At 40.8% G+C, this 19,081-nt stretch overlaps 1 protein-coding gene across 1 annotated transcript in view; it reads left to right on the forward strand.

Annotated features, from left to right (window-relative positions):
• Nucleotides 1-19,081, forward strand: part of FAN1 (FANCD2 and FANCI associated nuclease 1) — a 571,422-nt gene that overhangs the window by 191,795 nt on the left and 360,546 nt on the right. The window contains exon 3 of the mRNA XM_044078482.1: nucleotides 4,548-4,781. Coding sequence (XP_043934417.1) covers nucleotides 4,548-4,781 — 234 coding nt within the window. The remainder of the gene's footprint in view (nucleotides 1-4,547; nucleotides 4,782-19,081) is intronic.

Genomic DNA, 19,081 nt, shown 5'->3' on the forward strand with positions numbered 1-19,081 from the left:
GCTTTTTTGAAGCATCTACTAAATTGTCTGGGGTACACAGTAAACGAAAAGAAGTCCAAACTAGTACCCTCACAAAAAATGACATTCCTGGGTGTCAGCTTGGACACAACGGCCCAGAAGGCTTATCTTACACCAGAAAAGCAATTACAACTGACTCAATATTTCAAGACAATGGCAACAAAGACCCAATTAACTGCAAGAAAAATTCTGCAGGCTTTGGGCTTCATGGCATCCTGCATTCTGGTAATACCATTTGCAAAACTGCATATGAGGAAATTACAATGGTACCTAAAAAGCGTATGGTCTCAACACAGCCACAGCTTGGACACAGTGATCTCTCATTCCCTGCCTTCAACAGGAATTTCTGTGGTGGGCACAGGCATGTCACCTCAACAAGGGTCAGCCTTTCACCTTGCCCCCACCCAGGCAAACTATCACAACAGATGCTTCAGACTATGTCTGGGGGCACACATGGCAGAGCAATGCATTCAAGGCCTATGGACTGCAGAACAAAGAAAACTGCACATAAACCAAAAAGAGATGCTAGCTGTACAGAAAGCTCTGGCAGCCTTCAAGGATCTACTACAGCCTGGACAACTGGCAATAAAGACGGACAACACCACAGTAATGTGGTACATAAACAAGGGGGCACACATTCCTACCCTCTTTGCAGGCAGGCAATAATCTTATGGAAGACAGCTCTGGCCTACCAAGTCCAGTTACAAGCTCACTTCCTGCCAGGACAGAAAACCACATTGGCAGACGACCTAAGCAGAAACATCAAAGATCCCCACGAGTGGTAGCTAAACCCACAAATATTTGCAATGATAACTCAAAGATGGTGCTTACCAAATATAGACCTGTTTGCCAGTCCTCAAAACTACCAGCTGACAAAATGTTGTACAAGGACATTCCACCATCAAGCTTGGAAAGTGGACGCTCTCTCCTTCAGTTGGAAAAACCTGACAGCATATGCCTTTCCTCCATTACCTCTTCTCACAAAGGTTCTTTTGAAGGTCAAAAAGGAGAAACCTCGAATGATTCTCATAGCCCCAGACTGGCCACGCCAGCACTGGTACCCGCTATTGAAGAATATGGCTCACAGCCCACCATGGATTTTGCCTCAAATACCTCATTTGCTCATGCAGCAAGACAAGCAGATTCTACACAGCCAGATCAAAACCTTAAACCTGGCTGCATGGCAAATCAATTAAGCAGCCAACCAGCTCCTCTTTCACAAGCAATACTGGATGTTATTCTAGAAGCCAGGAGGCCAAGCACCAGGAAGGCTTACTCGGACAAATGGAAAAGGTTTTCTGCTTGGAACCAAGCTAAAGGCCAAGACACAACCAGCCTCATATGCCTCACATTCTGCAGTATTTAGATGAGATGTTGAATAAAGGACTTTCCTTCTCCTCAATTAAAATCCATGCTTCAGCTATTTCAGCTCACTACGACACAAATCCACCTTTATTTTCAAACCCACTCCTAAGGCAGTTCCTCAGAAGGGCAAAAAACATTAGACCACCTAGAAGAGCTCCTACACCAACATGGGACCTCAACTTTGTTCTGGAAAAACTAATGCTACCTCCCTTTGAACCAGCTTTTTCTGCAGACCTTCAGTTCCTATCTTGGAAGACTGCCCTGCTCCTGACAATAACTTCTGCTAGGAGAGTTTCAGAATTACAGGCACTTATGGCAGTGGAACCTTTCCTCATTTTTCATCAAGACAGAGTTTCTCTACGAACTAATCCTTCCTTCATGCCTAAGGTGGTTTCCAGTGTAGCTTTAAATCAAACCATCCATCTACCCACTTTCTTCCCCAATCGACAGAACAAAGGTGAGAGACTCCTGCATTCCTTGGACATTCACAGGCAGCTTCAATATTACTTGGATAAAACTAAGGCTTTCAGAAAAACTGACCAACTCTGTTTCCTGTGCTACAGCTTCTCAAGGGAGGGCCATATCCAAGCAAACAATTTCAAAATGGATAGGCCACTGCATACGATTCTGCTATACCCATCATGGGAAACCATTTCCTCCTACCATTAGATCCCACTCTACCAGGGCAACAGCTACCTCTACAGCCTTTCTCATGGGGGTTCCTACCAAGGAAATTTTAGAAGCTGCAACTTGGAGTTCTGTACACACCTTCACCAAACACTATCACTTACCTCTTTATTCTAAGTCCAGGGCAGGCTTCGCCACTGCAGTTCTGTAGGGCCTCATTGCCTCCTCTAACCCTCTATAATGCCTCCACCCTACCTTGGCTTTGGGACTCAACCCAAGTATGATGACTGCAGCAGGGTAACACGACGAACATAGTACAGTTTTGTACCTACCATAAATGTAGATGTTCGAGTGTTCACCCTGCTGCAGTCCAGGTTACCCTCCCTCCAACCCCTCTGATCTACTGGCTAAATCTTTGCTATGCCTTACTGATGTATTTGCTTATAGCTGAAGGTTTTTGTGTTTGTATAGTGTTCTCACCTTTTAGTACTAATGTGGATCACCTTTTTCGGGGCACCTGACATCTGGGGCAAGAAAAACTGAAGAAAATGGCGTCTGTTGCAATATATGTACCCCTGGTGCACTGACGTCAGGGATGAGGCGACAGCAACCGACGTCGGACCAAGACTTTGGAAATCCGGCCAACTGCGGGGACCGCCTGACGACAGGATAACCCAAGTGTGATGATTGCAGCAGGGTGAACACTCTAACATCTACATTTATGGTAGGTACAAAACTGTACTTTTCTTGCTCTAATTAACCTGGTATGTGACATTAATAAAACCTGCTGGAGGGACAGACTTGTCTCCCAGAGGTTACCACACCTTTGGAACAGACTCCCACTTCATGTCAAATAGAGCACGTCATTGGCTCTCTTTAAATGCAGTCTGTATTTGGATATGTAACAGTAAATTCACCAAGGGGATTCCACCTGTGTCTCTCTTGGAAAAGGGACAATAGGTGCTGATCACGGAAACAAGGGTCACTTAGCTAGGCTTGTAAGGGCCCTAGGGCCATTAGCTTAGTAACTTCCTATGAATGTGTCACCAGCACAAGAGAGGTGGACAGGCTCCATCCTCCTCTTTTTTTTTTTTTTTTTATCTCCCATGCCAGCTCCTGTAGGTGTCCAAGGTGCTAGTTGAAGTCTGGTCACTTGGGTAGTAGTCAGGGCTTTATCCGTATATGCCAGTTATTCTGTGAATAGAATATGGAAAATTTGAAGTGTGGAAAGGGGAAAAGTGACAGTGGGGGTGGGATACGGAAATAAAAATGTTTTACTCAGAAAAAAGGTCTGATATATATATTTAGGACCAGCAAGTAACAGTGATATTCATGATGGTTTTATACTGTGAAACTAAGTTATAGAAGGAGTGGAGGAAACTGAGTAGTAGGGTTTGGAGATGACAATTCAGGTTAATGCTTATGTTTTGGTTGTGCATACATACAGACACTAATTGGTCTATTTCTCAAGTGTTTCACTTGATCCTACAATGATACCTTAAGGGGTTAAGGGTTTTAGGGTATAGTCTCCTTCAATCTACTGTCTACTCTATTTGTCTTCTATCTACTGTCTACTCTGTTCTTCATGGATAACTTTTGTATATGCTTGTACATGTTCTTATCTACTATCCACTCCATTCTATTCTTCTGTCTACTACCTATTCCTTTCTCTATGGAGAACTTTTTATGCATATTTTTGCACACTTTCTTAGTGTACATTTTTGCATTTATTTTAAGTATAATTGCATCTGTTCATTTATTGCCAATACTGTACTGTACGATGATTTTCTCTAAAGATAATTATCTGTGTGTATTTTAGCATGTATGTTCTTAAGTACATTTAGTATTGTGTATGTTGTTTTACTGTCTATTTTTTGTTGTGTGTGGAGCTTTTCTCCTCGGGCCTCCACTGAAAATGAGCAACTTGCCTAGTAGGAATCTACTGGTTAACAAATGTAAAATAAATAGTGTGAGCTGGCAGTGAATATATGGACAAAGGAAATAAAAGAATAAGGAATTGCTGATACCCTGTGTATGTTTGTGTTGGAAAGAAGACAGAGATGGCAGATGCTATTACTTGAAGGAAATGTGCAGAATTATTCTTTCAGTAAATTGAAAGAAATAACAGATAAGCAGCACCTAGAAGTTAAAGGTAACAGCATGTCTTTTTAATGATGGTAATTCGGTATCATAATGCTGAAAAAAGAGGGAATGCAGCAAAAAGAGAAATGGGAAAGAGAAGGCAGGTATGGTGAAATAAAAGCAGGATGAGGTGAAGGACGGGGAGGGGGGTGGACACACAAGGAGCAAATAGTGTTAATGCAGGGTACTTAGACCAGGCATATACATTTTGAGAGTAGGTGAGCAAGAACAGGGAAATAGTTTATAATAAGACAGATCTTGTTTGTAATTTTCCTAAGACAGTTTTACATCTGTTGGTGGAATAATAAAAATATTTTATTTTGTAGTGCATAAAGTGTTATAAATATATTAAATCTGGCTATTCAAAGCAGTTATCATCCTTATGTTTGCTACAGGGCAAAGGAACTAATTGGACCTTGTGTGAGGATTTGTAGAAGCCCCCGAGCTGTTTTTTCTCGATTGTTGATGCTTTTTTCACTGTCTGATTCAACGGAAGAAGAGGATGCTGCTTATGGTGGACAGAATCAACTTTTTACTGTTCTGATGGTGAACATGGGTCGCCTGGCTTTCCCAAATTATGTTGTAAACCGGAAAACAAAAATCTTCCAGAACCGTGAAGATCTCATAAGGTATAATTTTCTAAAAGCAACCAAAAATAAATGTAATAATATGTACTGATTGAACAGTCTTCATTCATCAGAGATTAATTGTATTGCAGATAATTGCGCAAAGTATTTTGGATGACATTATGCCTGTGTGGCTTTCTGCTTGAAAATTATTGATTTTTTTGTAATTCTAGCATGTGTGTGTGTGTGTGTGTGTGTGTGTGTGTGTGTGTGTGTGTGTGTGTGTGTGTGTGTGTGTGCGCCACTGAGTAAATAATGGGGTGGTTCAGAAGATCCACATATCTTAAAGTAAGAGAGACAGGGATGGTGTGTGACATTTTAGCAGTGTAGTGAACTTTAAATGGATATGTAACATTTTATTCAAGGAAAGATTTCTCGAAGATCAGTTTGATGCAATTAACCAAGCAAAACTTTGTACTTTTGTTTACATTGTTATCCCCTACACCTCTGTGTACACGTTCAAAATCACCAAACCTTTGAGGTAGATTGCAAGACAAAAGGAAGGACTCTGTCTTTGAGTAAATTACAGAGTAGATGTGTTGCATTATGAAAAATGTTACAAACCTTTTTTCACTAGTTCAGTGTTGTGCTTTTGATGTGTGTGACAGTTTTTGATAGTCCTTTGATTTATTTTTTTCTTTTTAAAAACTGCTGTTTTTTTTTCCTTCTGATTGTATCAGCTGATTATCATTTTATTAATCAGTGTTGTAGTAATTCTTCATGAGGAATAAGTACATGTGGACATTTGCCCTTCTGAACTGGCACCGGTGTGGCTAAACTTCTCCTTTTCCCTGAATCTTTGTCTGAATTACAGCTGCAAAGTGGAGCCACTTGAACCACCCCAGCTCTGTTTGCTTCAAGAATTGATTGGTTAGAAGTCCTATTATCTCTCACTGTCTGTGATCTTCAGGAGAATACGCACCCAGTTTAGGAACATTTTCTGTGTGTTAATTGGCTTGTTAATTCTTTGAGAGGTTTGGATGCGTGCATTGAATTGTCAGTAATTTTGAGGTCCATAATTTCCCCTGAAGCACTTATGTTTATTGCACAATTGCTGCCTTAGAATTGCCATGAACTCTGTACAAGTCATAATTGGGACTCCAAACATCCAAAGATTTTTCTGGATAATGTCTTGTATATTCTGCAGTGCAAAGTGTTGCTGCCTCAGGATAAGCAAAGCTTTCGGGCAGAACCCTTCTTCAATACTAAAACATAGCATCAAACATTTCACACTTTAAATACAGGTCATCAGTCACATGATCAGCAGCCAAAAGAAATCATGTGACCACAAAAACCAAAATAAAATACAAAATATAAAACACAAAATGTAAACATTATAAAACTTTAGAGCATAAGAGTCTATCCTATATAACATACATATTTCATGAACAATTACATCACAATTTGGTATTTTGTAGTTTAACTAGTATCGGTTTAAGGCTAACCATACTGTTCAAACCTGGTGGTGAATCAGCAGCAAGTCTCAATATCCATTCATATTCCTTAGTCTCTAGATGGTTATTGATATCACCACCCCTTAATGTAGGATATACAATATCAATCACCCTAAACTTAAATTTATGTTCATTACCAAAAATAGATATATGTTTATATAAGGCATTCTTATCATAGCATCTCCTAATCTCCGATTTATGTTCAGTAATACGCTCCTTCAATTTACGGGTAGTCTTACCCACGTAAAACGAAGGACAGGAGACACATGTAGCCACATAGACCACAGAAGATGTAATACAAGTGGCTACATGTGTCTCCTGTCCTTAAACCGATACTAGTTAAACTACAAAATACCAAATTGTGATGTAATTGTTCATGAAATATGTATGTTATATAGGATAGACTCTTTTGCTCTAAAGTTTTATAATATGTTTACATTTTGTGTTTTATATTTTGTATTTTATTTTGTTTTTTGTGGTCACATGATTTCTTTTGGCTGCTGATCATGTGACTGATGACCTGTATTTAAAGTGTGAAATGTTTGATGCTATGTTTTAGTATTGAAGAAGGGTTCTGCCCTAAAGTTTTGCTTTATAAAGTGGTTTTCTCTACCAAGTTTTTGTGTTATATCAGTTTTGCAGCTTGTTTTTTCTTGCCTCAGGATAAGGCCATTCAGTTGAAAAACATTTTTGCAGACCAAGCCCAGAAAGCAGTGATGTCAGCATGAATGTTTCTGAAGGTAATGAGCGTCATTTCTCCCTCCCATGTTTATAGAATCCCTGGTCATACTACATATACAAACGATATAGTGGTGCTTGAAAAACGTGGGGGACAAGGTATTGCCTTTGATCTCTGATTTTTAAATGGAATCAAACTGATGCTCTGTGCAAGTGTTGAGTAACCAGTGGATGCTTTCTGTGGGTCTTCAGTGACCCAAAAGAGCAGCCGGATCCTCAGTGCAGATGTCTTTGACTTGGCACACAGAAGGCGAACAGTGAAGGTACAGGAGATGTGGAGCAGAAATATCCTGAAGTAACTTGTCAGTGTAAAGATGGTCTGTTTTTCTAACCATCCTGACCAAACAATTTGACATCCAGGTACTCTGCAGTCACACAGACAAATCAACAGTGGTGTGCTACATGGTACCTACATGCAGCTATGCAAAGGAGCATTGATGATATGAGAGAGAGCAGCTAGATGTTTACTTCCATGGTTCATATACCCCCCTCAGACTACAGCTGTGTAGCAGACCAGTTGAGAAGTTCCATGACAGACTGTTATGGAAACTTAACATAGGAGTCTTTTTCACCCTGACACAGAAATGGGGAGACCCAGTCATGGATCTGTTTGAGTTCGAGCTGAATTATCAGATCAAGAAGTTCTGCAGAAGTACACCCAATTTTTTCCATAGTAATTTTAAAGGGAGGAGAGCTGGCATAATCATTAAGGTCTTAACCTCACAGATTCAAGGTACAGTATTTGATTCTGACCTCTGGTTATTGGTTAGTCTGCAGTCTGATTTCCCTGATTCATATGCAAATATTAAGCGGAGTCAAGTTTTTCTAGAGTAGCTTGGGCAGTGAATGCCCCCTTCATTCCATAGATGACTGGTCTCCTGTATGATCTTACCCTTTTCCCACATCCCAATTGTGCTGTTGAAAGGAAGGACTAAACCAATAAATAAGTTTTTTTTTTTTTTTTTATATATATAGTCATGTAGGTATTAACATTTGTGTATCAGAAAAGTCTGACTGGGCAGAGCCAATTTTCAGCAGTGGCCCAGAGAGAAAAGTTCACAAAAAAAGAGAGAACAGTACAGGTTAAGACAAAACAAATGCAAATACAATTTAAGTATAATATAGTAGTCTGAGTGAGTAGATTAAACTTTACAAGTAGTTTCAATACATTTGTTTTAAGGTACATGGTTTCAAATGGAAAATAAATATAAGCCATAGTCAAAATTCTTATACCAATGCTATAATATATAGTCCTTTTGAAGTGCTTTTCAGTGGAGGAAGAACTTTATGATGTAGGTAGGAGTGTGGGATATGTGATGGAGAAGTTTTTAAGTAGAAGAGTAAAAGGAGGATAGTGGAGCATTAAAGGAAAGTTAGGGGAAAAGACGATTTGAGGCGAGATGGCAGGTGGAAGAGAGAAAGGAAAAATATAGATGTGGAGGAGGGGGTGGTGCTTAAAAGGGGGTCTACTTTAGCACCTCAAAAGTTTAATAGCTCAAATGCATATGGATTGAACCATATGCATCAAACCATATGCATCAAACTATTAAACAATCGAATTCCAAAAAGAAAAATAAAATACACACACAAAAAATTAAACTAGTGTAGGCAGGGGGCAAGGCCCCCACACACACACACACACACACACACACACACACACACACACACCCCTACTTAAATATACCAACTACGATGAAGTAAACAGAAATCTCCACCTATGGAGATTTCCGTTTACATTTTCAATGTTTTGCACTTTCGGTGTACTTGTGTCGAGAATATCGTGTTCGATATTCTGAATTCGAGTACATAAAGTAGACCCTTGAAAGGAATTTATATGAATTATTAGTGTAATTTATCCTGGGGTTGATTAAGCAGAGGACCAGGAGTCTCTTAGGTGTTGCTTTAGTTGTTTGAAGGGTTTTGGTTTGGTAATGGCTCTTAGGAGATGTGGGATGTATCCTGCTACATTTTTGGATTTGGTCACAGTTAATAGCGGTTTGTCACCTGAGCACAGTATTCTGTTAGGTACGTAATGCTGGAGAATGTGGGTCAGACCAGGGCATTTTTCTAGATTATAAATTAGGGTATGTGCAATAGTTAGGTTGGAGATCTTTATGAAGTATAGAGGAGTTTCTTCAGGGTGAGACTTGTAAGGTAGTTTATTGGCAAGTTTGGCTATTTTGTTATAGTACTGCTCAAGTTCTTGTGATTGCATTGTTGGTAAGTTAATGAAGATGGGAGTACAATATAATAGGGTATGGAGAAGATGTGTTGGCCATTTGTTTTCTAGCTGTTTCACTGAAGTAGGGCTTTATCCTATGGTAGAGTACTGAGCTTTTGATGGGTTTTTTTTTTTTTTTTTTTTTTTTGATTAATGCTTTTATACAGTGGTTAAATTTGAGGTCCCCATTTAGAAGTTTAGTATGACTGACCATTTCTATAAAAGTAACGTTAGATGAAGTTTAGTGAAAAGTTTATTTCCCCCATTGTATTGTTTGGAGTAAATGGTAGTTTAGTTTTTTTCAGATTTAGTAGGAGTTGGGAATGAGCTAAGCTTTGATAGAGACAAAGATTCTTGTGTGTGTTTTGAAGTTGATAGCCTTTACAGAGGCTATCTGTATATTGTATTACATAAGGGTATTTACTAGCTTTGTGCAAATCGTTTGTGAAGATATTAAGAAGTGGTCTTAAATGTCCCCGTGGAGCACCCATAGTTGCCGGTAGAAAGGTGGAGGTTTCAGATTGCCATCTGACTCCTTTTTGTCTGTCAGATAGTTAATTGTTAAACCAAGAAATGGCAGATGGGTTAAAATGGGTTACACCCAAAGGATGAAAGTCTAGTAAGTAGGATAGAGTGGGAGACTGTATCAAAGGCCTTTGAGAGGTCAAGGAGTATCCTCTCACCAGCATTTTTGTTATGGTTTATGGTGGTTGTGCAGTTAAAGGAGGGCAGTGTTGGTGTTGTGGTATGGTCAGAAACCATGCTGGTTTAGGGTGAGTAGTTCTTGGTCTAATATAGAAATGAGTAGTTTAATTATGAATACATTTTTCTAGAATTTTGGATAGGGGAGATAGGATAGGGGAGATAGGATAACTATGGGCCTGTAGCTGGTGAGCTCTCTTGATGCCCCCTTTATGAAATGGAAGGATGTACTGCTGTGGTGGTGCTGCGGTAGCGTTGTTGCCTCACAGTAAGACATGTTCGATTCTCAGCTAGAGCGTCTTCTGTGTGGAGACATGCGTGAATGGGCATACCTTCATTGAAGATTGTGCGTCAGGGCCGGCAAGTCTGCATGTAAAAATCTACTGCCAATCATTAGCGGACCGGAGTTCTGCTGTGGCGACCCCTAACTGAGAAAAGATGAGAGACAACAACATGAAATGGAAGGATGTATGATTTCTTCCAGAGCATAAGTATGCAACTTTCATAGATTAATTGGTCGATTAGGATCGAAACTGAATAGGCTAGAAAGTTGGCTGCAACCAAGAGATATTCCCATGTTAGGTTGTCTGGAGCAACTATTGTTGGTTTTACCTTGAGTAGAAGTGTTTTGATGGTAGGTATTGAGACAAGGTTATAAAGATTTTGTGGTTAGGTCATTAAAAGTAGTGTGTGTGTGGGGGGTATTGATGATTTTAAGGATGCAGCAGATCCTATGAAATAGGAGTTGAATTGGTTGGCTATACTTTCTGAATTATTGTTACTAGGCTAGAGATGGTTGAGTTATTCGGACAGAGTTGATAATTTTTTTTTTACAGAAGACCAAAACACTTTTTGGGCTACTTCGCCTAATGTTTTATAGCTTGGTAAAGAATGACCTTTTATGTGATTTGATCAACTTTTTTGCTTGTTTTGCTTGATTTCTGAGCTGTGTGTATATTTGGATGAGCTGTCTGGAAATGTGGTTATTTGTTTGCATTTCCAATTGGCCCAGACTATCTCTGTATTTCATTAAAAGTGTAGGTGGTCTGGTTAGCCAGGGGCAGGGTTGAACTTGATTCATCTGTTTCTTGTAGGGCAAGATCATGGAGTATATTTAGGAATGTAGTATTAAAAAAGGGATACAGTTTAATCAAGTTGAAGCTTTAAATCTGGACCAGTTGACAGATTTTACTGTCATTTAGGAGATCTGGGCCAAGTTGGTTGTATGTTGAGTAAGGTTGAAGTGGTGACACTTTTATGGGATTGGTATGATTCCTTAAAACCTATGTGGGGAGGTGACCCCTGAGAGTATCTGGAAGGTGAGCCTGATGCAGAGGTAATTGTTGACTTATTGGTTAAGATACAGTCTAGGATGCATTGTCTTTTGCTGTTTTTATTATAGCTTGTTGGGGGTACAAATGAGTTGATTTGAAACCGAAAAGGGTGATATAGCTGGAAGTGTCTTTGTTTATTATTAGCCAGTCAGTGTTAAGATCACCTCGTGTTAGGGCTTCTTGGGAGATGATGTTGGATACCCATGAGCAAGAGTTCTTTTACATAGTCATCATTTTTGCCTGGGGGAATGTATACCCCTAGAATGGTTATATTGTGGTGATTATTTTTAGTGTGGCCATGGGAATTTCTGCATTACCTGTAGTGGGGGGGGGGGTAAGTTTGTCTGTTTGCCTTTTTGTGTTGCCTGTTGCATCAGAGGATATTGAAGCCAGGTGGCACAGTTTCTTCATCAGATTTCATGTTTTAGTCATGTTTCTGTGACTGTAATGACATCTGGCAAGAGCAAGGCAAACCAAACAAGTACCTAGATTAATGTTAAGTAGAGAAGTCTGATAGAGTTCTTATAGACTGGTAACAGGGGTGAGTATGTTCTTAGTTGGTTGTGGGGTCTGGGGTTGGGATGGATGTCAACAGCCACTAGAAGGTTAGAAAAGAGCTTTAATCATATCTCCATTTTGTTTATTTTAGATGGGCATCTACATTCATGGTGAATTTTGTCAGTTGTTCTACTGTACCCATCAAGTTTCCAGCCTGAAAGGCTGTTTTTCTTATTTCACTGAGCAACCTAGAAAGACTTTGGATACCTTAAGGTTAAAGAAGCATAAGTAGCCTCTCATACAAGTAAGGTTAGCCTAAGGACAAATCTTTTCTTTTATAGTTAAGGTGTGTCCAAACTGACATTAAACCAATCCATCCACCTATGTGTATTGTACAGAAAACATCAGAGCAAAATGTAAAGTGTACTGTATTTACTGGCTAGTCACAGACAACTTGAGTACTCCTTCAAGAAAGTAGGATGTGAGACAGCCTGACCAGCTGTTTGTGTCCTTCTGTCCAGTTTAGTAGTATAGGCCATTCACTAAACAAACCTTACCTGTGGTTGGTGGTTTGTAACACCTTTTGCTATGCAAACAGTGGTAAAACATTGGGAGGAGAGTTCAGAGCCCACTGTACAGAGGCAGTACCACAGCAGCCTTCAAGAATGCTTTTCTTAATGTGTGAAACCACTTCCCAAACAGCTGTGCACTTAATTTGCAAGCATTTCAAGTTTGCTATCCAGTTCACGGGCAGAGCAGGATTTGCAGTTGCTGTGCTGCAGGGCATACTATAAGTATCCCCTTCACTTTTGTATGAGTGCTCTACCATTCCAGTTGATTAGGGCTGTACTGCAATAGTGAATGCTAATATGACCATTGTTCAGTTCTGCATGTATGCGTACCATAACATTAGATTTATTTCTGCAGTATAGTTGAGCTTTCCCCAGTGTCATAGGGGCTCTATCACTGATGATCTGTGGAGGGGATAAGACAGATGATAGTTCCAAAAACAGCAGAGGGGGATGGTGTTGTCAGGCTGAGTATAATATAAAAAGTAAGGAGGGGCATCCCCTCAGCACAATAAGCTCTTCAGTGTGATGATTCAGTATGTAGTGAAAAAAAAATGCCTGGTAAAACACGTAAGTTAAGTGGGAGCTGCTTTCAAGACAAACGGCTATGGCTCTTTAATGCTTCTTGTTAGCTCTCAATGCCTTTATAGACGGAGTACAGTGGGAAAAGTTTGTTCTTGATGACATAATGTACAGTAAGCTTTTCAGCAGGAAATAATTGAAAGACAGTATAGACTGCTCCACCATTTTGCTGTCTTAAACCAATGACATGAGAAAGAGAGGCATTCACTTATGACACAGGAATGTCCCTAGAGCTCTGAAAATCATTCCAGAGGGGTAAATGTCTGCCGTTGGCTATTGCCCATGGATACAAGTTCTGCTGCAGCAGTGATACCTGCTCTTTAACTAACTTCTGCCATTATGCTGAGTGTTTTCACATCTGTACCAGCACTGCTTTGAAGGACTTGGTATTATGAAAATTTTTTACTGGTATAACATTCCACTATAACATTTGTTTGATATCTTATTATTATGCTGTGTGTAATTCAGTAATTATTCCATGTTACCACCACCCTTTGTGATATTTTATTCTTTGCCAATAGTATTGGTGGTAATGTGCCATGTCTTGTGGATGGATGGGTTTAAAAAAGTTCAGTTAAATGGTTTATCCTGACACTGTGCTCCTGCTAACAGCAGAAATAGATCAGAGGGTCTGGGCTGTCCTTTGAATTGATGATGATTGGATTATTTCTATGTGGTCTCCATATTCCAATGTTTAGCCTTTTAATCAGATGCACTAGGCATATCCTGACATTGGATCTTGGGGGTAGCATATTTGTGGGGAGAAGATATTTAACTTCTAGGAAGTAAGCTTTACATGGTGCAATTAAGTTAGTTTAATGTAGTCATCTTTAGAACTGAGAATGTGAGATTGATTTATATGTCCCTAACTTGCTTACTGTCTGACAGGTTCATTAATTCCTTATGCTGCTAAGCTGTACCTAGAAACTAGCTTCCTTTCAGTGTGCCTTTCTTGAGTACTTGGAGTTCTGTCCCATTTTTGTAAAGTTGGGCAGAAAATATCTTCCATTTTTGGTCATTTTTTGCCCATAGATGTGACTAGCATATTTCTCATCTATTTTCTAATTGCTTTCTGAAGTTGCAACAAATGCAGTAAGGGCCTATGAAGATTATTAGTTGTGAGTTACTGTCTGAAAGCTTCAGTTTGGGTTTTGTTTGTAGGTAATTGATCTGATGTCGATTTTCATTAATTCCTTAACTTGTTAAGATCTGATCGTCAGATCTGACTGGGACATTATTTTCATCTTGTGGCCACTAACAAACGCTCATGCTCCTCCCTTACCCATAACGCTCTATCCCCTAACATACTTCAGATCTCGTTTGCTGCTTTCATGTTCGGACATGTTCACTGTGAGCTCTCGAGCTGAGTGTAGTTATTTTGGAGATGAGTCTAAATTTCTTGTATTTGCACCCTTTATAACTTAAATAATCTTTATATGTTAACTTTCTGGTTTACCTCCCTTTCCTACAATTTTGTATTCTGTATTGCCATAGTTAGTAAACCTTTCCTCTACGCTGTTTTTATACACGAAGAGTGTATTATTGATACCATTGTAGGTATCTCTCTTTTGTTAAATATATAAAAAAAAAAAAAAAAAGTGTTAGTTTGCTATTTATTGATTAAAAATGCCTGATGAGCCATCAGGGTTTTAAAAATGTCAGAAATGCAGTCACAAATTATCACTTTCTGACTCTTGTTCTAGGCCTAGGTAGTATACGCATAAGGCATATCTTCAAACAGATTGCAAAAATTATAAATCCTTTAATCCTAGGGCCGTTATGGACAGGAAAAACTAATTTTGAAAGGTTTGACACCTTCCTCCTCATTGGAAGCTGCATCTGGGGTGTGCCCCGCCCTCCCAAAACCTAAGCAAAAGGAGCTTTCTAGTAAACATTCAGGTCTGGGTCCTCAACCCCATCCATGGATTCGATGATGGAACTCCCTAAGAAAAAGCTTAAGAAATCTGATCTCATGCCTGCTTCTTCTCTGAAGCTGGTTTTGGAAAGTAAATCGAGTGACCTGGATCCGAAATGATACAATCAAAGTCATTAACTAGGACCTGTTACTCTCGAAGTTTCTCTCTCTGCAGATTGAGATGGGAGTTCTTCCAGCTTCTACCCCCTCATGTCATGAAGCCTTTGCTAGTACTACACCTCAAGTCTCTGCTCTTTCTTCATTCCAACTTGTTTCTGAGCCCTTGCATCGGAGTCTGTCGGGACAGTCTGATTTAGATCCAAAGATCATAGTATCTTTGGCTTCATGGCTTTCTCTGATGATGTTTGCTCTGAGTGCTTTGGAGCTGGATGACTCTGAGCCAAAGCATCTCTGGCAGATCCAAGGCATTAGTGTTAACTCTGAAGCTGTCACAACAGTATCTGGCCCTTCGAGCTTTGGCATTGGATAGCTCGGCTTCGGCCTCTACCTCTGGTGGATTGCCTTCGGGGCAGGGGGAGCCGATGGGTCAGAAGCTTGGCTTCTCTGCTCTGTCAGCTTCCTTCTCCCTGAAGCATTCTGCCTTTGAGGTGGTGGGAAGAGTTCTGTGCTTCTGCAGAACAGATGGTTCCTTCCCTCTCATATCTCCCCTCCAGATCCTGTAGGTCTGTGCACCCTCCATCATTTCACTCTGCAGGGTCAGCCAGCCCAAAGTTTCCAGGCTACCCAGCAGGGTATTACTATTTCTTCTGATACTTCTCCAGAACACCCTACTGAAGAAGTCCCTTGCGGGGGGAAGTGCAAGAGGAGGCACGTGGACTCCAGTCACCCAAAGATGTTTCATTTGGAGACATCCTAGAAATCCTTAAGTAGAGGGGTGGTTGTTCCACTGATTCATTTTCCAAAGAGGAATTTGTATTCCTGGAGGCCTTTGGGTCTGGCCCATCTACATCCTGGGTGACAAGCTCATTGATTTGATCTCTAGGCAGATGTGGAAGGAACCAAACTCTGAGCCACTTGTCAAAAGACCAGACTGGAATTTGGTATCATCTGCAGGGAAGGAATTTTGGAGCAAGGGAGTTCCCTTAGATGCCATGGTCATGGCTGTGGCCACCAAGAAAGAACTTTCAGAGCAGAGTTCTTCTGTCTGTCCCCATAACAGGGAGTCTAGGGTGGTGGACATATTTAGGAAGCATGTGTATTCTTCAGTGACCTTTGCACTCAGATCACTGAACTATTTGGTACACTTCACAAGATTATGCAGGGATCTGATTAATGAACTTTCAAAATTCCCTGTCTGGGGCCAGCACTCATGAGGTTCCGTCTTTGGCCTCAGAGATGGCTACCTTACTGTTGATTGCTAATTCGTCCATGAGGCTCATCTCCCATGCAGCTGAAGGTACCTCAAGGGTGGTGGGTTCAGACATGTCCATTAGAAGGGCATGCCTGGATGTGCTTGTGACTTTGTGGAGCCCTTCAAGTCCTCTTTATTCAATCCTTCTTTTGACAAACTATTCAGCCCTAAAGTTAAGGACACACACTCTAGGTGCGAGAAAGATGGAAAGACCCTCTCTGTAGTTGGGAGTACATTTTATTGACTCCTCAGTGGACCTTTTCAAGGAATCAAGGTGGTCAGAAATGTGATTCAGAAAGTCCCAGGGTCCTTTCCTAGATCTAAGGGGAGATGGTTCCCCCAGGGGCAGAGGAGGGAACTCGAATAGAAGAAGCTGCCCATGTGGCAGAGGCCCCCCACAGAACCAAGGGTGTAGAGATTTCTTCTCAGACTATACAAGCGCTTCTGAAAGGAGACCCAATTGTCCACCTCTGGAGGCAATTGGGGTCATTTATTCCTGCACCAAAGCGCATGGCTAGACATTACAAAAGATACATAGGTGTAGAGGATTATTTCCAGAGGTTATTTAATTCCCTTTTCCTCCTGATATTCCACCCAGTCAGAGAAAAGCAGCAGCACTAGAAATACAAAAGCTGCTAGAAAAAAAGTCATCCAAGAAGTCCCACCAGACCAGGTAGAATCCGTAACTTACGCAAGATGCTTTTTAGTACCACAGAAAACAGGGGACTGGAAACTGATTTTGAATCTCAGCAGTTTGAACAAATCAGTTCAGCACACCAAGTTCTGGTTGGTCATGGGTTCAGTCCATTCTGCCCTTTTTGTGCATGAACGGCTGGATGTGTTCAATAGATCTTCTGGATGCGTACTATAGATCTTCTGGATGCGTACTACCACACAAAAATGAACAGACGATCCAGAAGGTGCCTACACTTCTGGCTAGGAGCCAGCCATTATCAGTTCAGAGCACTGCCCTTTGTTCTCACCACAGCCCCAAGGGTGTTCAAATGCATGGCAGTGGTAGCAACTCACTTGAGACTGCAGGGATTCCAAGTGTTTCTGTACTTGGATAACTGTCTCATTACTGCCCCAACTAGGCATCTATTGATAAGAGCTCGAGATCAGGTACTCCAGACTTACTGCTGTCTAGGAATAACCATAAATTACAACAAATCTCATTTACAACCATTTCAGACATTGGAGTTCATAGGAACCATTTTCAAGACAGTATCCATGACAGCTTCTCCTCCTCTGTCAAGAGCACAGACTATCAGATTCCAGGTCAGGAAAATAATTCTCAACTCTGCAGTCTCTGCCCATTTAATCCTACAAGCCTTGAGATTAGTGTCTGTGTCTATAGTTCTAGTTCCATTAGCAAGTGTTCATATGAGGATTCTTCAGTGGATGTTGGCAAATCAGTGATCCTTCCTTCTTTCTTCCTCAGTACATGCTCACTCAGATGAGAATTACCCAAGCATGCAAAAGATACCATTTGGTGGTGGATCCACTCAGATCAAGTTCTACATGGATGTCCCTTTATTCTTCCTCAACCCAAGGCCATAGTGATCACTGATGCATCCCAGATTGGGGGGGTGGGTGGCACTTTCTGGGAAATAGTCCATGGCACATGGTCCCCCGAAGAGGTCAGTTTGCATTTCAATATCCTGGAAATGAGAGCAGTGCTCTTAGTCTTGCAGGCCCTTCAAGACTTATCTCCCTCTGGGACATTTGAGATTCTGACAATATATCCATGGTTTGCTACATCAACAGACCAGGAGGAAGCAGATCCTTACCCCTTATGTCAAAATATCAGAAGCTCTCTGGGTTTGAAAATGGGCGAGCTCATCAACCAATTTCTGATAGTGCACATTCCGTGGAAATCCTACATAATAGCAAGAAGTTCAGCAGGTCCATTCTACTAACTGATGAGTGGTGTCTCAATACGAATGTGGTGGAAATGATTTTTCGTCATTCGAGCCAGCCCTGCTGTGACCCGTTTGTGTCTCCTCTAAACAGCAAGTGCAGCAGGTTCTTTGCCCTAATTCCCCAGCTGGGGGAGTTGGAGAGATGCTCTCCTGCACGATTGTTTCCTGTCTTGTATATGCTTATCCCCCAGTCCACTTGATCCCCAAATTTCTCCAGAAAGCATCCTGGTTGAAGAGCAAAGTCATCCTCATTGTCCCTTACTGGTCTCGACAAATTTGGTTCCTCTTCCTTTGGCCTCATCCAATCTGTCCACTATGGAGTCTGGATCCAATTTTGGACCTTCTGTCTCACCCGACGGGCATGATTCACCCGGATATCTCAAACCTAGGACTGAGCGCATGATTTCTCCACTTCCATTGATAACCAGACAACATACGCTCTCGTCTCCTGTTAGTCATATACTTTTGTTTTCCCACAGAGTTTCTGCAAGGAAACTGTACAGAAGTAAATGAAAGATTTGTTTTTTGGGTGCAGCATAAGCACATTGATCCCCTTACAGCACCAGAAGTGTCCTTGAATTCTTGGTAATTTTCAACGGAGACAGTTTAACTATTAGAGTACAGCTGGCTGATATTTCCAGTTTTCACATTGGGATTGAAAACTCCTCCGTGGCTTCATCTAAACTTTCTAAAGCCTGTTTGAGGGGTACCTTTCTTTTGAGACCCCCCCCCCTTATAAAGATCCAATTCTGCCGTGGGATTTAAATTTGAATTAGTCATTTAATTTTCACCTTTTGAACCAGCAGCTAAATGTGAGTTAAAGTTTCTGACCTGGAAAACTATATCTTTGGTAGTCATCACTTCTGCTAGAAGACTTTCAGAACTTGAAACACTGTCTTCTAAACCTCCTTACTTAGTTTTTCATAAGGATAGCATGGCTTTATGAACCAGTCCTACCTTCCTAAGGTGGTGTCAGAATCCAACATCAACCAATCT

This window comes from Protopterus annectens, chromosome 7.part1 (assembly GCF_019279795.1).
Source record: "Protopterus annectens isolate FY-2018-M chromosome 7.part1, PAN1.0, whole genome shotgun sequence".
Classification (NCBI taxonomy): Eukaryota; Metazoa; Chordata; order Ceratodontiformes; family Protopteridae; genus Protopterus; species Protopterus annectens.